Here is a 17,562-nt window from a genome sequence, read left to right as displayed (position 1 = left end):
AGTTATCTTTCACAGAATGCTACGGTCAAGAGTAGTCGTCTTTCACAGAATGCTACGGTCAAGAGTAGTGGTCTTTCACAGAATGCTACGGTCAGGAGTAGTGGTCTTTCACAGAATGCTACGGTCAGGAGTAGTGGTCTTTCACAGAATGCTACGGTCAAGAGTAGTCATCTTTCACAGAATGCTACGGTCAAAGAGTAGTAGTCTTTCACAGAATGCTACGGTCAGGAGTAGTGGTCTTTCACAGAATGCTACGGTCAGGAGTGTAGTGTCTTTCACAGAATGCTACGGTCAGGAGTAGTGGTCTTTCACAGAATGCTACGGTCAGGATTAGTGGTCTTTCACAGAATGCTACGGTCAAGAGTAGTCATCTTTCACAGAATGCTACGGTCAGGAGTAGGCATCTTTCACAGAATGCTGCGGTCAGGAGTAAGCATCTTTCACAGAATGATAGTCAGGAGTAGTCATCTTTCACAGAATGATAGTCAGGAGTAGTCATCTTTCACAGAATGCTGCAGTCAGGAGTAGTCATCTTTCACAGAATGATAGTCAGGAGTGGTCTTTCACAGAATGCTACGGTCAGGAGTAGTTCTTTCACAGAATGCTACGGTCAGGAGTAGTGGTCTTTCCTACGGTCAGAGTAGTCGTCTTTCACAAAATGTTACGGTCAGGAGTAGTGGTCTTTCACAGAATGCTACGGTCAAGAGTTGCCATCTTTCACAGAATGCTACGGTCAGGAGTAGTCATCTTTCACAGAATGCTACGGTCAAGAGTAGTCATCTTTCACAGAATGCTACGGTCAAGAGTAGTCATCTTTCACAGAATGCTACGGTCAAGAGTAGTCATCTTTCACAGAATGATAGTCAGGAGTAGTCATCTTTCACAGAATGATAGTCAGGAGTAGTGGTCTTTCACAGAATGATAGTCAGGAGTAGTCATCTTTCACAGAATGATAGTCAGGAGTAGTGGTCTTTCACAGAATGCTACGGTCAAGAGTAGTGGTCTTTCACAGAAATTATACGGTCAGGAGTAGTGGTCTTTCACAGAATTATACGGTCAGGGTAGGCATCTTTCACAGAATGCTGTGGTCAGGGTAAGCATCTTTCACAGAATGATAGTCAGGGTAGTCATCTTTCACAGAATGATAGTCAGGAGTTGTCATCTTTCACAGAATGCTGCAGTCAGGAGTAGTCATCTTTCACAGAATGCTGCAGTCAGGAGTAGTCATCTTTCACAGAATGATAGTCAGGAGTAGTCATCTTTCACAGAATGCTAGGTCAGGAGTAGTCATTTCACAGAATGCTGCGGTCAGGAGTAGTGGTCTTTCACAGAATGATAATAGTCATCTTTCACAGAATGATCAGGAGTCACAGAATGCTTTCAGGAGTAATGTCATCTTTCACAGAATGATAGTCAGGAGTAGTCGTTTTCACAGAATGCTACGGTCAGGGTAGTCATCTTTCAGTAGTCATCTTTCACAGAATGGTCAGGGTAGTCATCTTTCACAGAATGCTACGGTCAAGAGTAGTCTTCTTTCACAGAATGCTACGGTCAGGAGTAGTGGTCTTTCACAGAATGCTACGGTCAGGAGTAGTGGTCTTTCACAGAATGCTACGGTCAGGAGTAGTCATCTTTCACAGAATGCTGCAGTCAGGAATAGTCATCTTTCACAGAATGCTATGGTCAGGAGTAGTCATCTTTCACAGAATGCTACGGTCAAGAGTAGTGGTCTTTCACAGAATGATACGGTCAGGAGTAGGGTCTTTCACAGAATGATAGTCAGGAGTAGTCATCTTTCACAGAATGATAGTCAGGAGTAGTGGTCTTTCACAGAATGCTAGTCAGGAGTAGTGGTCTTTCACAGAATTATACGGTCAGGAGTAGTGGTCTTTCACAGAATGATAGTCAGGAGTAGTTATCTTTCACAGAATGATAGTCAGGAGTTGTCATCTTTCACAGAATGATAGTCAGGAGTGGTCAGGAGTAGAGTCATCTTTCACAGAATTATACGGTCAGGAGTAGTGGTCTTTCAGAATGATAGTCAGAGTAGTCATCTTTCACAGAATGATAGTCAGGAGTAGTCATCTTTCACAGAATGCTGCAGTCAGGAGTAGTCATCTTTCACAGAATGATAGTCAGGAGTAGTCGTCTTTCACAGAATGCTCCGGTCAGGAGTAGTCATCTTTCACAGAATGCTGCTGTCAGGAATAGTCATCTTTCACAGAATGCTACGGTCAGGAGTAGTGGTCTTTCACAGAATGCTACGGTCAGGAGTAGTCGTCTTTCACAGAATGCTACGGTCAGGAGTAGTCATCTTTCACAGAATGATAGTCAGGAGTAGTCATCTTTCACAGAATGCTACAGTCAAGAGTAGTGTCTTTCACAGAATGATACGGTCAGGAGTAGTGGTCTTTCACAGAATGATAGTCAGGAGTCATCTTTCACAGAATGATAGTCAGGAGTAGTCATCTTTCACAGAATGCTATGGTCAGGAGTAGTTGTCTTTCACAGAATGCTACGGTCAAGAGTAGTGGTCTTTCAGAATGATACGGTCAGGAGTAGTGGTCTTTCACAGAATGATAGTCAGGAGTAGTCATCTTTCACAGAATGATAGTCAGGAGTAGTGGTCTTTCTTTCACAGAAGAATGGTCAGGAGTAGTGGTCTTTCACAGAATCAGGAGTTGTCATCTTTCACAGAATGCTGCAGTCAGGAGTAGTCATCTTTCACAGAATGATAGTCAGGAGTAGTCGTCTTTCACAGAATGCTACGGTCAGGAGTAGTCATCTTTCACAGAATGCTGCTGTCAGGAATAGTCATCTTTCAGAATTCTACGGTCAGGAGTAGTCATCTTTCACAGAATGCTACGGTCAAGAGTAGTCTTCTTTCACAGAATGCTACGGTCAGGAGTAGTGGTCTTTCACAGAATGCTACGGTCAGGAGTAGTGGTCTTTCACAGAATGCTACGGTCAGGAGTAGTCGTCTTTCACAGAATGCTGCAGTCAGGAATAGTCATCTTTCACAGAATGCTATGGTCAGGAGTAGTCATCTTTCACAGAATGCTACGGTCAAGAGTAGTGGTCTTTCACAGAATGATACGGTCAGGAGTAGTGGTCTTTCACAGAATGATAGTCAGGAGTAGTCATCTTTCACAGAATGATAGTCAGGAGTAGTGGTCTTTCACAGAATGCTAGTCAGGAGTAGTGGTCTTTCACAGAATTATACGGTCAGGAGTAGTGGTCTTTCACAGAATGATAGTCAGGAGTAGTTATCTTTCACAGAATGATAGTCAGGAGTTGTCATCTTTCACAGAATGATAGTCAGGAGTAGTGGTCTTTCACAGAATGCTACGGTCCAGAGTAGTGGTCTTTCACAGAATTATACGGTCAGGAGTAGTGGTCTTTCACAGAATGATAGTCAGGAGTAGTGGTCTTTCACAGAATGATAGTCAGGAGTAGTCATCTTTCACAGAATGCTGCAGTCAGGAGTAGTCATCTTTCACAGAATGATAGTCAGGAGTAGTCGTCTTTCACAGAATGCTCCGGTCAGGACTAGTCATCTTTCACAGAATGCTGCTGTCAGGAATAGTCATCTTTCACAGAATGCTACGGTCAGGAGTAGTCGTCTTTCACTAGAATGCTTTCACAGAATGCTACGGTCAGGAGTAGTCAGTCTTTCACAGAATGATAGTCAGGAGTAGTCATCTTTCACAGAATGCTACAGTCAAGAGTAGTGGTCTTTCACAGAATGATACGGTCAGGAGTAGTGGTCTTTCACAGAATGATAGTCAGGAGTAGTGGTCTTTCACAGAATGCTACGGTCTAGAGTAGTGGTCTTTCACAGAATTATACGGTCAGGAGTAGTGGTCTTTCACAGAATTATACGGTCAGGAGTAGTGGTCTTTCACAGAATGATAGTCAGGAGTAGTTATCTTTCACAGAATGATAGTCAGGAGTTGTCATCTTTCACAGAATGATAGTCAGGAGTAGTGGTATTTCACAGAATGCTACGGTCTAGAGTAGTGGTCTTTCACAGAATTATACGGTCAGGAGTAGTGGTCTTTCACAGAATGATAGTCAGGAGTAGTGGTCTTTCACAGAATGATAGTCAGGAGTAGTCATCTTTCACAGAATGCTGCAGTCAGGAGTAGTCATCTTTCACAGAATGATAGTCAGGAGTAGTCGTCTTTCACAGAATGCTACGGTCAGGAGTAGTCATCTTTCACAGAATGCTGCTGTCAGGAATAGTCATCTTTCACAGAATGCTACAGTCAGGAGTAGTCGTCTTTCACAGAATGCTACGGTCAGGAGTAGTGGTCTTTCACAGAATGATAGTCAGGAGTAGTCATCTTTCACAGAATGCTACGGTCAAGAGTAGTCTTCTTTCACAGAATGCTACGGTCAGGAGTAGTGGTCTTTCATAGAATGCTACGGTCAGGAGTAGTGGTCTTTCACAGAATGCTACGGTCAGGAGTAGTCATCTTTCACAGAATGCTATGGTCAGGAGTAGTGGTCTTCCACAGAATGCAACGGTCAGGAGTAGTGGTCTTTCACAGAATGCTACGGTCAGGAGTAGTAGTCTTTCACAGAATGCTACGGTCAGGAGTAGTGGTCTTTCACAGAATGCTACGGTCAGGAGTAGTGGTCTTTCACAGAATGCTACCGTCAGGAGTAGTGGTCTTTCACAGAATGCTACGGTCAGGAGTAGTGATCTTTCACAGAATGCTACGGTCAGGGTAGTGGTCTTTCACATAAATAGTCAGGAGTAGTGGTCTTTCACAGATGGCTACGGTCAGGAGTAGTGGTCTTTCACAGATGGCTACGGTCAGGAGTAGTGGTCTTTCACAGATGGCTACGGTCAGGAGTAGTGGTCTTTCACAGATGGCTACGGTCAGGAGTAGTGGTCTTTCACAGAATGCTACGGTCAGGAGTAGTGGTCTTTCACAGAATGCTCCGGTCAGGAGTAGTGGTCTTTCACAGAATGCTCCGGTCAGGAGTAGTCATCTTTCACAGAATGCTATGGTCAGGAGTAGTGGTCTTTCACATAAATAGTCAGGAGTAGTGGTCTTTCACAGATGGCTACGGTCAGGAGTAGTGGTCTTTCACAGATGGCTACGGTCAGGAGTAGTGGTCTTTCACAGAATGCTACGGTCAGGAGTAGTGGTCTTTCACATAAATAGTCAGGAGTAGTGGTCTTTCACAGATGGCTACGGTCAGGAGTAGTGGTCTTTCACAGATGGCTACGGTCAGGAGTAGTGGTCTTTCACAGATGGCTACGGTCAGGGTAGTGGTCTTTCACAGAATGCTACGGTCAGGAGTAGTGGTCTTTCACATAAATAGTCAGGAGTAGTGGTCTTTCACAGATGGCTACGGTCAGGAGTAGTAGTCTTTCACAGAATGCTACGGTCAGGAGTAGTGGTCTTTCACAGAATGCTACGGTCAGGAGTAGTGGTCTTTCACAGAATGCTACCGTCAGGAGTAGTGGTCTTTCACAGAATGCTACGGTCAGGAGTAGTGATCTTTCACAGAATGCTACGGTCAGGAGTAGTGGTCTTTCACATAAATAGGTCAGGAGTAGTGGTCTTTCACAGAAATACGGTCAGGAGTAGTGGTCTTTCACAGATGGCTACGGTCAGGAGTAGTGGTCTTTCACAGATGGCTACGGTCAGGAGTAGTGGTCTTTCACAGATGGCTACGGTCAGGAGTAGTGGTCTTTCACAGATGGCTACGGTCAGGAGTAGTGGTCTTTCACAGAATGCTACGGTCAGGAGTAGTGGTCTTTCACAGAATGCTCCGGTCAGGAGTAGTGGTCTTTCACAGAATGCTCCGGTCAGGAGTAGTCATCTTTCACAGAATGCTATGGTCAGGAGTAGTGGTCTTTCACATAAATAGTCAGGAGTAGTGGTCTTTCACAGATGGCTACGGTCAGGAGTAGTGGTCTTTCACAGATGGCTACGGTCAGGAGTAGTGGTCTTTCACAGAATGCTACGGTCAGGAGTAGTGGTCTTTCACATAAATAGTCAGGAGTAGTGGTCTTTCACAGATGGCTACGGTCAGGAGTAGTGGTCTTTCACAGATGGCTACGGTCAGGAGTAGTGGTCTTTCACAGATGGCTACGGTCAGGAGTAGTGGTCTTTCACAGAATGCTACGGTCAGGGTAGTGGTCTTTCATATAAATAGTCAGGAGTAGTGGTCTTTCACAGATGGCTACGGTCAGGAGTAGTGGTCTTTCACAGATGGCTACGGTCAGGAGTAGTGGTCTTTCACAGAATGCTACGGTCAGGAGTAGTGGTCTTTCACATAAATAGTCAGGAGTAGTTGTCTTTCACAGATGGCTACGGTCAGGAGTAGTGGTCTTTCACAGAAATAGTCAGGAGTAGTCATCTTTCACAGAATGATAGTCAGGAGTAGTAATCTTTCACAGAATGCTGCAGTCAGGAGCAGTTATTTTTCACAGAATGATAGTCAGGAGTATTCCTCTTTAAAAACAATACATTGACAGCTCTTAGATCCGCACACTGCTGTGGCCCGTGCGCATGTAATGGCTCTTTAACGGGACTCGGTCCGAGCGGTTCTTAGAGTTTGGGTCACGTGCCAAGATCGGCTATGCCAGCCGGTAGAGGCTCGACTGTGTTACCTCTAGCGTACCGCTTAATGAGAGAGTGAAGAGAGAGAGAGTGTTGTTGATATTGTAAACCGGTGACAGGTATCGTCCCTTACGTCGTGTCCTTCTTATCTTACCTCCGGTACTCCCTTGATGGTGTGTATAAAAGAGAATAGAAGATGACGCGAGGCTGAGTGAGTTTAACGGGAAGATGCTCCTCGTCAGTGTGCCTGTGCTCCTTCTGCTTTTGGTAGTCGGTAAAGATGCGGCTGACCTCCCCGCGACAGACGCGTCGTTTCTCCCGGACCTGGAGCTGCGTAGCGGCGGACAACCCGGTCCGTCGCTACCCACTTCTCCGACCACCTCTCTAGACCGCTTCCAGGTTCAGCCCCGGGAGGAGTATGCCTCGCCGGGTATTGCCTTGGCCCGGTCCGCCGAGGAACCGTCCGCGACCACGGAGGACGGCGGCGAGTCGCACCGCCACGGCGGGGGGTTTCAGATGGTGCAGTGGGAATGGAGCTACGTTCAGACGCCTTACATTATCGCGATATGGATCCTGGTGGCCAGCGTCGCGAAAATCCGTAAGTGGGGGACATCTGACCCTATTATCAGAATGTACTGACATATAACCGAGTTACCAAGCAACCATTTGATCTTTGTCATATCCCGCAGTCTATAAAAGCTATTTTAGCAAAACCTATAAATATGGCTATGACACATGCAGGGCTGTTTTAGTCTATTTGACGATCTTAAACTATTTTAAATGTAAAGTTCGATGTAACAGGAATTTACCAGCGACACTAAAGAGAAGTCCTTCTAGATATAATGGTCAGCTGGGTATTTATAGAGAAGTCCTAGATGTAATGGTCAGCTGGGTATTTAAAGAGAAGTCCTTCTAGATGTAATGGTCAGCTGGGTATTTATAGAGAAGTCCTTCTAGATGTAATGGTCAGCTAGGTATTTAAAGAGAAGTCCTTCTAGATGTAATGGTCAGCTAGGTATTTATAGAGAAGTCCTTCTAGATGTAATGGTCAGCTAGGTATTTAAAGAGAAGTCCTTCTAGATGTAATGGTCAGCTAGGTATTTAAAGAGAGTCCTTCTAGATGTAATGGTCAGCTAGGTATTTATAGAGAGTCCTTCTAGATGTAATGGTCAGCTAGGTATTTATAGAGAAGTCCTTCTAGATGTAATGGTCAGCTGGGTATTTAAAAAGAAGTCCTTCTAGATATAATGGTCAGCTAGGTATTTAAAGAGAAGTCCTTCTAGATATAATGGTCAGCTAGGTATTTAAAGAGAAGTCCTTCTAGATATAATGGTCAGCTAGGTATTTATAGAGAAGTCCTTCTAGATGTAATGGTCAAAGAGAAGTCCTTCTAGATGTAATGGTCAGCTAGGTATTTATAGAGAAGTCCTTCTAGATGTAATGGTCAGCTAGGTATTTAAAGAGAAGTCCTTCTAGATGTAATGGTCAGCTAGGTATTTATAGAGAAGTCCTTCTAGATGTAATGGTCAGCTAGGTATTTAAAGAGAAGTCCTTCTAGATGTAATGGTCAGCTAGGTATTTATAAAGAGAAGTCCTTCTAGATGTAATGGTCAGCTAGGTATTTATAGAGAAGTCCTTCTAGATGTAATGGTCAGCTGGGTATTTAAAAAGAAGTCCTTCTAGATATAATGGTCAGCTAGGTATTTAAAGAGAAGTCCTTCTAGATATAATGGTCAGCTAGGTATTTAAAGAGAAGTCCTTCTAGATATAATGGTCAGCTAGGTATTTATAGAGAAGTCCTTCTAGATGTAATGGTCAAAGAAGTCCTTCTAGATGTAATGGTCAGCTAGGTATTTATAGAGAAGTCCTTCTAGATGTAATGGTCAGCTAGGTATTTAAAGAGAAGTCCTTCTAGATGTAATGGTCAGCTAGGTATTTATAGAGAAGTCCTTCTAGATGTAATGGTCAGCTAGGTATTTAAAGAGAAGTCCTTCTAGATGTAATGGTCAGCTAGGTATTTAAAGAGAAGTCCTTCTAGATGTAATGGTCAGCTAGGTATTTATAGAGAAGTCCTTCTAGATGTAATGGTCAGCTAGGTATTTATAGAGAAGTCCTTCTAAATGTAATGGTCAGCTGGGTATTTAAAAAGAAGTCCTTCTAGATATAATGGTCAGCTAGGTATTTAAAGAGAAGTCCTTCTAGATATAATGGTCAGCTAGGTATTTATAGAGAGGTCCTTCTAGATGTAATGGTCAAAGAGAAGTCCTTCTAGATGTAATGGTCAGCTAGGTATTTATAGAGAAGTCCTAGATGTAATGGTCAGCTGGGTATTTATAGAGAAGTCCTTCTAGATGTAATGGTCAGCTGGGTATTTATAGAGAAGTCCTAGATGTAATGGTCAGCTGGGTATTTAAAGAGAAGTCCTTCTAGATGTAATGGTCAGCTGGGTATTTATAGAGAAGTCCTTCTAGATGTAATGGTCAGCTGGGTATTTATAGAGAAGTCCTTCTAGATGTAATGGTCAGCTAGGTATTTATAGAGAAGTCCTTCTAGATGTTATGGTCAGCTAGGTATTTATAGAGAAGTCCTAGATGTAATGGTCAGCTGGGTATTTAAAGAGAAGTCGTTCTAGATATAATGGTCAGCTGGGTATTTATAGAGAAGTCCTAGATGTAATGGTCAGCTAGGTATTTATAGAGGTCCTTCTAGATGTAATGGTCAGCTAGGTACAGTGGGGCAAAAACGTATTTAGTCAGCCACCAATTGTGCAAGTTCTCCCACTTAAAAAATTGAGAGAGGCCTGTAATTTTCATCATAGGTACACTTCAACTATGACAGACAAAATGAGAAGAAAAATCCAGAAAATCACATTGCAGGATTTTTTAAATGAATTTATTTGCAAATTATGGTGGAAAATACGTATTTTTTCCCTCACTTTGTCTGTCATAGTTGAAGTGAACCTATGATGAAAATGACAGGCCTCTCCCATCTTTTTAAGCGGGAGAACTTGCACTAAATACATGTTTTCCCCCAGTGCATATGGATGTTACATGATACCTAATGGGTTGTGGGCTTCCTCTAACCCATCGCTTTCTACACCGTATAATAATAATACGATTCAATTATATCTTCACATTTTTTAAAAACAAAACAGTCTCTCAATTCCAGTCATTCCAATACCTGTAATACCCCTTGATCTTCAAGAATAGGATTTATTGTTAAATAGTTTTTACCTGAGCAGAACCCCGTAAAACTACGGTTGTATTAACCCAGTTCCATTCTGTTGTTTGTGATTTTGTTGTCATGGACAACTGATTGGGGCTCGTTGATTCGGGTTTTAAAAAATAAACGCTTTGTTCATGGATTGGCAGCCTTTGAGCGCGACTGAAAAATGCTATTTCACATGTGATAAATGAATGTCGTGTGCTGCATTTCTTATTGTTTACCTTTTAGTTGGTGACACTTTGATATGTTGATAAAATGCAGCTGTTTAAAGGGGAAATAACAAAACGGCCGCCCCGCCTCTGTTTTGGTAAAAAGCTGAAGGATGGGGCCTGGAGAAATGTAACCACTCTCAGATTAAACAGACAGAGCTGTGGATACAAGGACTGACCATCCATGATATCAACATTATAGTTATAACCATGTTATGAGGCTATACAGGACTGACCATCCATCAACATTATAGTTATAACCATGTTATGAGGCTATATAGGACTGACCATCCATTATAGTTATAACCATGTTATGAGGCTATACAGGACTGACCATCCATCAACATTATAGTTATAACCATGTTATGAGGCTATACAGGACTGACCATCCATAGTTATAACCATGTTATGAGGCTATACAGGACTGATCCATCCATTATAGTTATAACCATGTTATGAGGCTATACAGGACTGATCCATAACATTATAGTTATAACCAATAGGCTACTGACCATCCATCAATATTACTGTACCAATACTACTACCATCTCTACTGTACCAATACTACTACCATCTCTACTGTACCAATACCAATACTACTACCATCTCTCTACTGTACCAATACTACTACCATCTCTACTGTACCAATACTACTGTCTCTACTGTACCAATACTACTACCATCTCTACTGTACCAATACTACTACCATCTCTACTGTACCAATACTACTACCATCTCTACTGTACCAATACTACTACCATCTCTACTGTACCAATACTACTACCATCTCTACTGTACCAATACTACTACCATCTCTACTGTACCAATACTACTACCATCTCTACTGTACCAATACTACTACCATCTCTACTGTACCAATACTAATCTCTACTGTACTACCATCTCTACTGTACCAATACTACTACCATCTCTCTACTGTACCAATACTACTACCATCTCTACTGTACCAATACTACTACCATCTCTACTGTACCAATACTACTACCATCTCTACTGTACCAATACTACTACCATCTCTACTGTACTACTACTACCATCTCTACTGTACCAATACTACTACCATCTCTACTGTACCAATACTACTACCATCTCTACTGTACCAATACTACTACCATCTCTACTGTACCAATACTACTACCATCTCTACTGTACCAATACTACTACCATCTCTGTACCAATACTACTGCCATCTCTACTGTACCAATACTACTACCATCTCTACTGTACCAATACTACTGCCATCTCTACTGTACCAATACTACTACCATCTCTACTGTACCAATACTACTACCATCTCTACTGTACCAATACTACTACCATCTCTACTGTACCAATACTACTACCATCTCTACTGTACCAATACTACTACCATCTCTACTGTACCAATACTACTACCATCTCTACTGTACCAATACTACTACTGTACCAATACTACTACCATCTCTACTGTACCAATACTACTACATCTCTACTGTACCAATACTACTACCATCTCTACTGTACCAATACTACTACCATCTCTACTGTACCAATACTACTACCATCTCTACTGTACCAATACTACTACCATCTCTACTGTACCAATACTACTACCATCTCTACTGTACCAATACTACTACCATCTCTACTGTACCAATACTACTGCCATCACTCTACTACTACTCTCTACTGTACCAATACTACTACCATCTCTACTGTACCAATACTACTACCATCTCTACTGTACCAGTACTACTACCAATACTACTACCATCTCTACTGTACCAATACTACTACCATCTCTACTGTACCAATACTACTACCATCTCTACTGTACCAATACTACTACCATCTCTACTGTACCAATACTACTACCATCTCTACTGTACCAATACTACTACCATCTCTACTACTACTATCTCTACTGTACCAATACTACTACCATCTCTACTGTACCAATACTACTACCATCTCTACTGTACCAATACTACTGTACCATACTCTACCATCTCTACTGTACCAATACTACTACCATCTCTACTGTACCAATACTACTACCATCTCTACTGTACCAATACCAATACTACCATCTCTACTGTACCAATACTACTACCATCTCTACTGTACCAATACTACTACCATCTCTACTGTACCAATACTACTACCATCTCTACTGTACCAACTACTACTACCATCTCTACTGTACCAATACTACTACCATCTCTACTGTACCAATACTACTATCTCTACTGTACCATCTCTCTCTACTGTACCAATACTACTACCATCTCTACTGTACCAATACTACTACCATCTCTACTGTACCAATACTACTACCATCTCTACTGTACCAATACTACTATCATCTCTACTGTACCAATACTACTACCATCTCTACTGTACCAATACTAATACTACTACTACTGCCATCTCTACTGTACCAATACTACTACCATCTCTACTGTACCAACCAATACTACTATCTCTACTGTACCAATACTACTACCATCTCTACTGTACCAATACTACTACCATCTCTACTGTACCAATACTACTAATCTCTACTGTACCAATCTCTACTGTACCAATACTACTACCATCTCTACTGTACCAATACTACTACCATCTCTACTGTACCAATACCAATACTACTACTACATCTCTACTGTACCAATACTACTACTGCCATCTCTACTGTACCAATACTACTGCCATCTCTACTGTACCAATACTACTCTACTGTACCAATACTACTACCATCTCTACTGTACCAATACTACTACCATCTCTACTGTACCAATACTACTACCATCTCTACTGTACCAATACTACTACCATCTCTACTGTACCAATACTACTACCATCTCTACTGTACCAATACTACTACCATCTCTACTGTACCAATACTACTACCATCTCTACTGTACCAATACTACTACCATCTCTACTGTACCAATACTACTACCATCTCTACTGTACCAATACTACTACCATCTCTACTGTACCAATACTACTACCATCTCTACTGTACCAATACTACTACCATCTCTACTGTACCAATACTACTACCATCTCTACTGTACCAATACTACTACCATCTCTACTGTACCAATACTACTACCATCTCTACTGTACCAATACTACTACCATCTCTACTGTACCAATACTACTACCATCTCTACTGTACCAATACTACTACCATCTCTACTGTACCAATACTACTACCATCTCTACTGTACCAATACTACTACCATCTCTACTGTACCAATACTACTACCATCTCTACTGTACCAATACTACTACCATCTCTACTGTACCAATACTACTACCATCTCTACTGTACCAATACTACTACCATCTCTACTGTACCAATACTACTACCATCTCTACTGTACCAATACTACTACCATCTCTACTGTACCAATACTACTACCATCTCTACTGTACCAATACTACTACCACCTCTACTGTACCAATACTACTACCACCTCTACTGTACCAATACTACTACCACCTCTACTGTACCAATACTACTACCATCTCTACTGTACCAATACTACTACCATCTCTACTGTACCAGTACTACTGCCATCTCTACTGTACCAGTACTACTGCCATCTCTACTGTACCAATACTACTACCACCTCTACTGTACCAATACTACTACCATCTCTACTGTACCAGTACTACTACCATCTCTACTGTACCAGTACCAATACTACTGCCGTCTCTACTGTACCAATACTACTACTACCATCTCTACTGTACCAATACTACTGCCATCTCTACTGTACCAATACTACTACCATCTCTACTGTACCAATACTACTACCGTCTCTACTGTACCAGTACCAATACTACTACCATCTCTACTGTACCAATACTACTACCATCTCTACTGTACCAATACTACTACCATCTCTACTGTACCAATACTACTGCCATCTCTACTGTACCAGTACCAGTACTACTGCCATCTCTACTGTACCAATACTACTACCATCTCTACTGTACCAATACTACTACCATCTCTACTGTACCAATACTACTACCATCTCTACTGTACCAATACTACTACCATCTCTACTGTACCAATACTACTACCATCTCTACTGTACCAATACTACTACCACCTCTACTGTACCAATACTACTACCATCTCTACTGTACCAATACTACTACCATCTCTACTGTACCAATACTACTACCATCTCTACTGTACCAATACTACTACCATCTCTACTGTACCAATACTACTACCATCTCTACTGTACCAATACTACTACCATCTCTACTGTACCAATACTACTGCCATCTCTACTGTACCAATACTACTACCATCTCTACTGTACCAATACTACTGCCATCTCTACTGTACCAATACTACTGCCATCTCTACTGTACCAATACTACTAGCATCTCTACTGTACCAATACTACTACCATCTCTACTGTACCAATACTAATCTCTACTACTACCATCTCTACTGTACCAATACTACTGCCATCTCTACTGTACTACTACTGCCATCTCTACTGTACCAATACTACTACCATCTCTACTGTACCAACCAGTACTATCCATCTCTACTGTACCAATACTACTACCATCTCTACTGTACCAATACTACTACCATCTCTACTGTACCAATACTACTACATCTCTACTGTACCTGTACTACTACCATCTCTACTGTACCAATACCAATACTACTACCATCTCTACTGTACCAATACTACTAGCATCTCTACTGTACCAATACTACTACCATCTCTACTGTACCAATACCAATACTACTGCCATCTCTACTGTACCAATACTACTAGCATCTCTACTGTACCAATACTACTACCATCTCTACTGTACCAATACTACTACCATCTCTACTGTACCAATACCAATACTACTGCCATCTCTACTGTACCAATACTACTACCATCTCTACTGTACCAATACTACTACCATCTCTACTGTACCAATACCAATACTACTAGCATCTCCGAATACAACAGGTGTAGAGCTTACAGTGAAATGTTTACTTACAAGCCCAACAATGCAGTTTTCAGAAAAATACCTGAACAAAGGTAAGAGATAAGAAAAACAAATAATGGGACTAGCAGCTCCTTCACACACCCAAACAATGGGACTAGTCCCTCTAGCTCCTTCAATATGTCAACTCTCTCTCTCTCTGTCCCTCATCCTCTCTCTCTCTGTCCCTCTATCCTCTCTCTCTGTCCCTCTATCCTCTCTCTCTCTGTCCCTCTATCCTCTCTCTCTCTCCCTCTATCCCTCTCTCTCTCTGTCCCTCCATCCTCTCTCTCTGTCCCTCCATCCTCTCTCTCTGTCCCTCTATCCCTCTATCCTCTCTCTCTCTGTCCCTCTATCCTCTCTCTCTCTCTGTCCCTCTATCCTCTCTCTCTCTGTCCCTCTATCCTCTCTCTCTGTCCCTCTATCCTCTCTCTCTCTGTCCCTCTATCCTCTCTCTCTGTCCCTCTATCCTCTCTCTCTCTGTCCCTCTATCCTCTCTCTCTCTGTCCCTCTATCCTCTCTCTCTGTCCCTCTATCCTCTCTCTCTGTCCCTCTATCCTCTCTTTCTCTGTCCCTCTATCTCTCTCTCTGTCCCTCTATCCTCTCTCCCTCTGTCCCTCTATCCTCTCTCTCTCTGTCCCTCTCCCCTCTCTGTCCCTCTCTCTCTCTCTGTCCCTCTATCCTCTCTCTCTGTCCTCTATCTCTCTCTCTGTCCCTCCATCCTCTCTCTCTCTGTCCCTCTATCCTCTCTCTCTCTGTCCCTCTATCCTCTCTCTGTCCCTCTATCCTCTCTCTCCTGTCCCTCTATCCTCTCTCTTTCTCTGTCCCTCTATCCTCTCTCTCTCTGTCCCTCTATCCTCTCTCTCTCTGTCCCTCTATCCTCTCTCTCTCCTCTTCCTCTCTCTCTGTCTCTCTCCTCTCTCTCTCTCCCTGTCCCTCTATCCTCTCTTTCTCTGTCCCTCTATCCTCTCTCTGTCCCTCTATCCTCTCTCTCTCTGTCCCTCCATCCTCTCTCTCTCTCTCTCTGTCCCTCCATCCTCTCTCTCTGTCCCTCTATCCTCCTTTCTCTGTCCCTCTATCCTCTCTCTCTCCCTCTATCCTCTCTCTCTCTGTCCCTCTATCCTCTCTCTCTGTCCCTCCATCCTCTCCTCTGTTCCTCTATCCTCTCTCTCTCTGTCCCTCCATCCTCTCTCTGTCCCTCCATCCTCTCTCTCTCTGTCCCTCCATCCTCTCTCTCTCTCCTCCATCCTCTCTCTCTTCCCTCTATCCCTAGTGTTTCTCCTCTCTCTCTGTCCCTGTCCTCTCTCTCTCTCTCCTGTAGTGTTTCTCCCTCCATCCTCTCTCTCTGTAGTGTTTCCTCTCCTCTGTCCCTCTCTCCCTCTGTCCTCTCTCTCTCCCCTCTGTCCTCTCTCTCTCTCCCTCTGTCTCCCCTCTCTCCCTGTCCCTGTTTCTCCTGTCCCTCTATCCCTCTGCTGTGTTTCTCCCTGTAGTGTTTCTCCCTGCAGTGTTTCTCCCTCTCTCTCCCTGTAGTGTTTCTCCCTCTCTCTTCCTGTAGTGTTTCTCCCTCTCTCCCTGTAGTGTTTCTCCCTCTCTCTCCCTGTAGTGTTTCTCCCTCTCTCTCCCTGTAGTGTTTCTCCCTCTCTCTCCTGTAGTGTTTCTCCCTCTCTCTCCCTGTAGTGTTTCTCCCTGCAGTGTTTCTCCCTGCAGTGTTTCTCCCTCCAGTGTTTCTCCCTGCAGTGTTTCTCCCTCTCTCTCCCTGTAGTGTTTCTCCCTCTCTCTCCCTGTAGTGTTTCTCCCTCTCTCTCCCTGTAGTGTTTCTCCCTCTCTCTCCCTGTAGTGTTTCTCCCTCTCTCTCCCTGTAGTGTTTCTCCCTCTCTCTCCCTGTAGTGTTTCTCCCTGCAGTGTTTCTCCCTCTCTCTCCCTGTAGTGTTTCTCCCTCTCTCCCTGTAGTGTTTCTCCCTCCTCTCTCTCCCTCTCCCTGTAGTGTTTCTCCCTCTCTCTCCCTGTAGTGTTTCTCCCTCTCTCTCCCTGTAGTGTTTCTCCCTCTCTCTCCTGTAGTGTTTCTCCCTCTCTCCCCTGTAGTGTTTCTCCCTCTCTCCCTGCAGTTTTCTCCCTCTCTCCCCTGTAGTGTTTCTCCCTCCTCTCCCTGTACTCCACTCTAACCACTAGTCTACCTGCCGTCCCTCCACTCTAACCACTAGTCTACCTGCCGTCCCTCCACTCTAACCACTAGTCTACCTGCCGTCCCTCCACTCTAACCACTAGTCTACCTGCCACCCCTCCACTCTAACCACTAGTCAACCTGCCGTCCCTCCACTCTAACCACTAGTCAACCTGCCGCCCCTCCACCCATCCACTCTAACCACTAGTCAACCTGCCGCCCCTCCACCCATCCACTCTAACCACTAGTCAACCTGCCGCCCCTACACTCCACTCTAACCACTAGTCTACCTGCCGTCCCTCCACTCTAACCACTAGTCTACCTGCCGCCCCTCCACTCTAACCACTGGTCTACC

At 43.4% G+C, this 17,562-nt stretch overlaps 1 protein-coding gene across 1 annotated transcript in view; it reads left to right on the top strand.

The window, feature by feature from the left end:
- Positions 1-6,812: 6,812 nt before the first annotated feature.
- Positions 6,813-17,562, top strand: part of LOC124027427 (sodium/hydrogen exchanger 5-like) — a gene marked incomplete at its 3' end in the record, with an annotated part of 36,791 nt that continues 26,041 nt past the window's right edge. Inside the window, exon 1 of the mRNA XM_046339856.1 lies at positions 6,813-7,182. Coding sequence (XP_046195812.1) covers positions 6,813-7,182 — 370 coding nt within the window. The remainder of the gene's footprint in view (positions 7,183-17,562) is intronic.

Source organism: Oncorhynchus gorbuscha, unplaced genomic scaffold, assembly GCF_021184085.1.
Source record: "Oncorhynchus gorbuscha isolate QuinsamMale2020 ecotype Even-year unplaced genomic scaffold, OgorEven_v1.0 Un_scaffold_3210, whole genome shotgun sequence".
Classification (NCBI taxonomy): domain Eukaryota; kingdom Metazoa; phylum Chordata; class Actinopteri; order Salmoniformes; family Salmonidae; genus Oncorhynchus; species Oncorhynchus gorbuscha.
The sequence above is the reverse complement of the archived record's forward strand: the minus strand, read 5'-3'. Positions and strand labels throughout refer to the sequence as shown.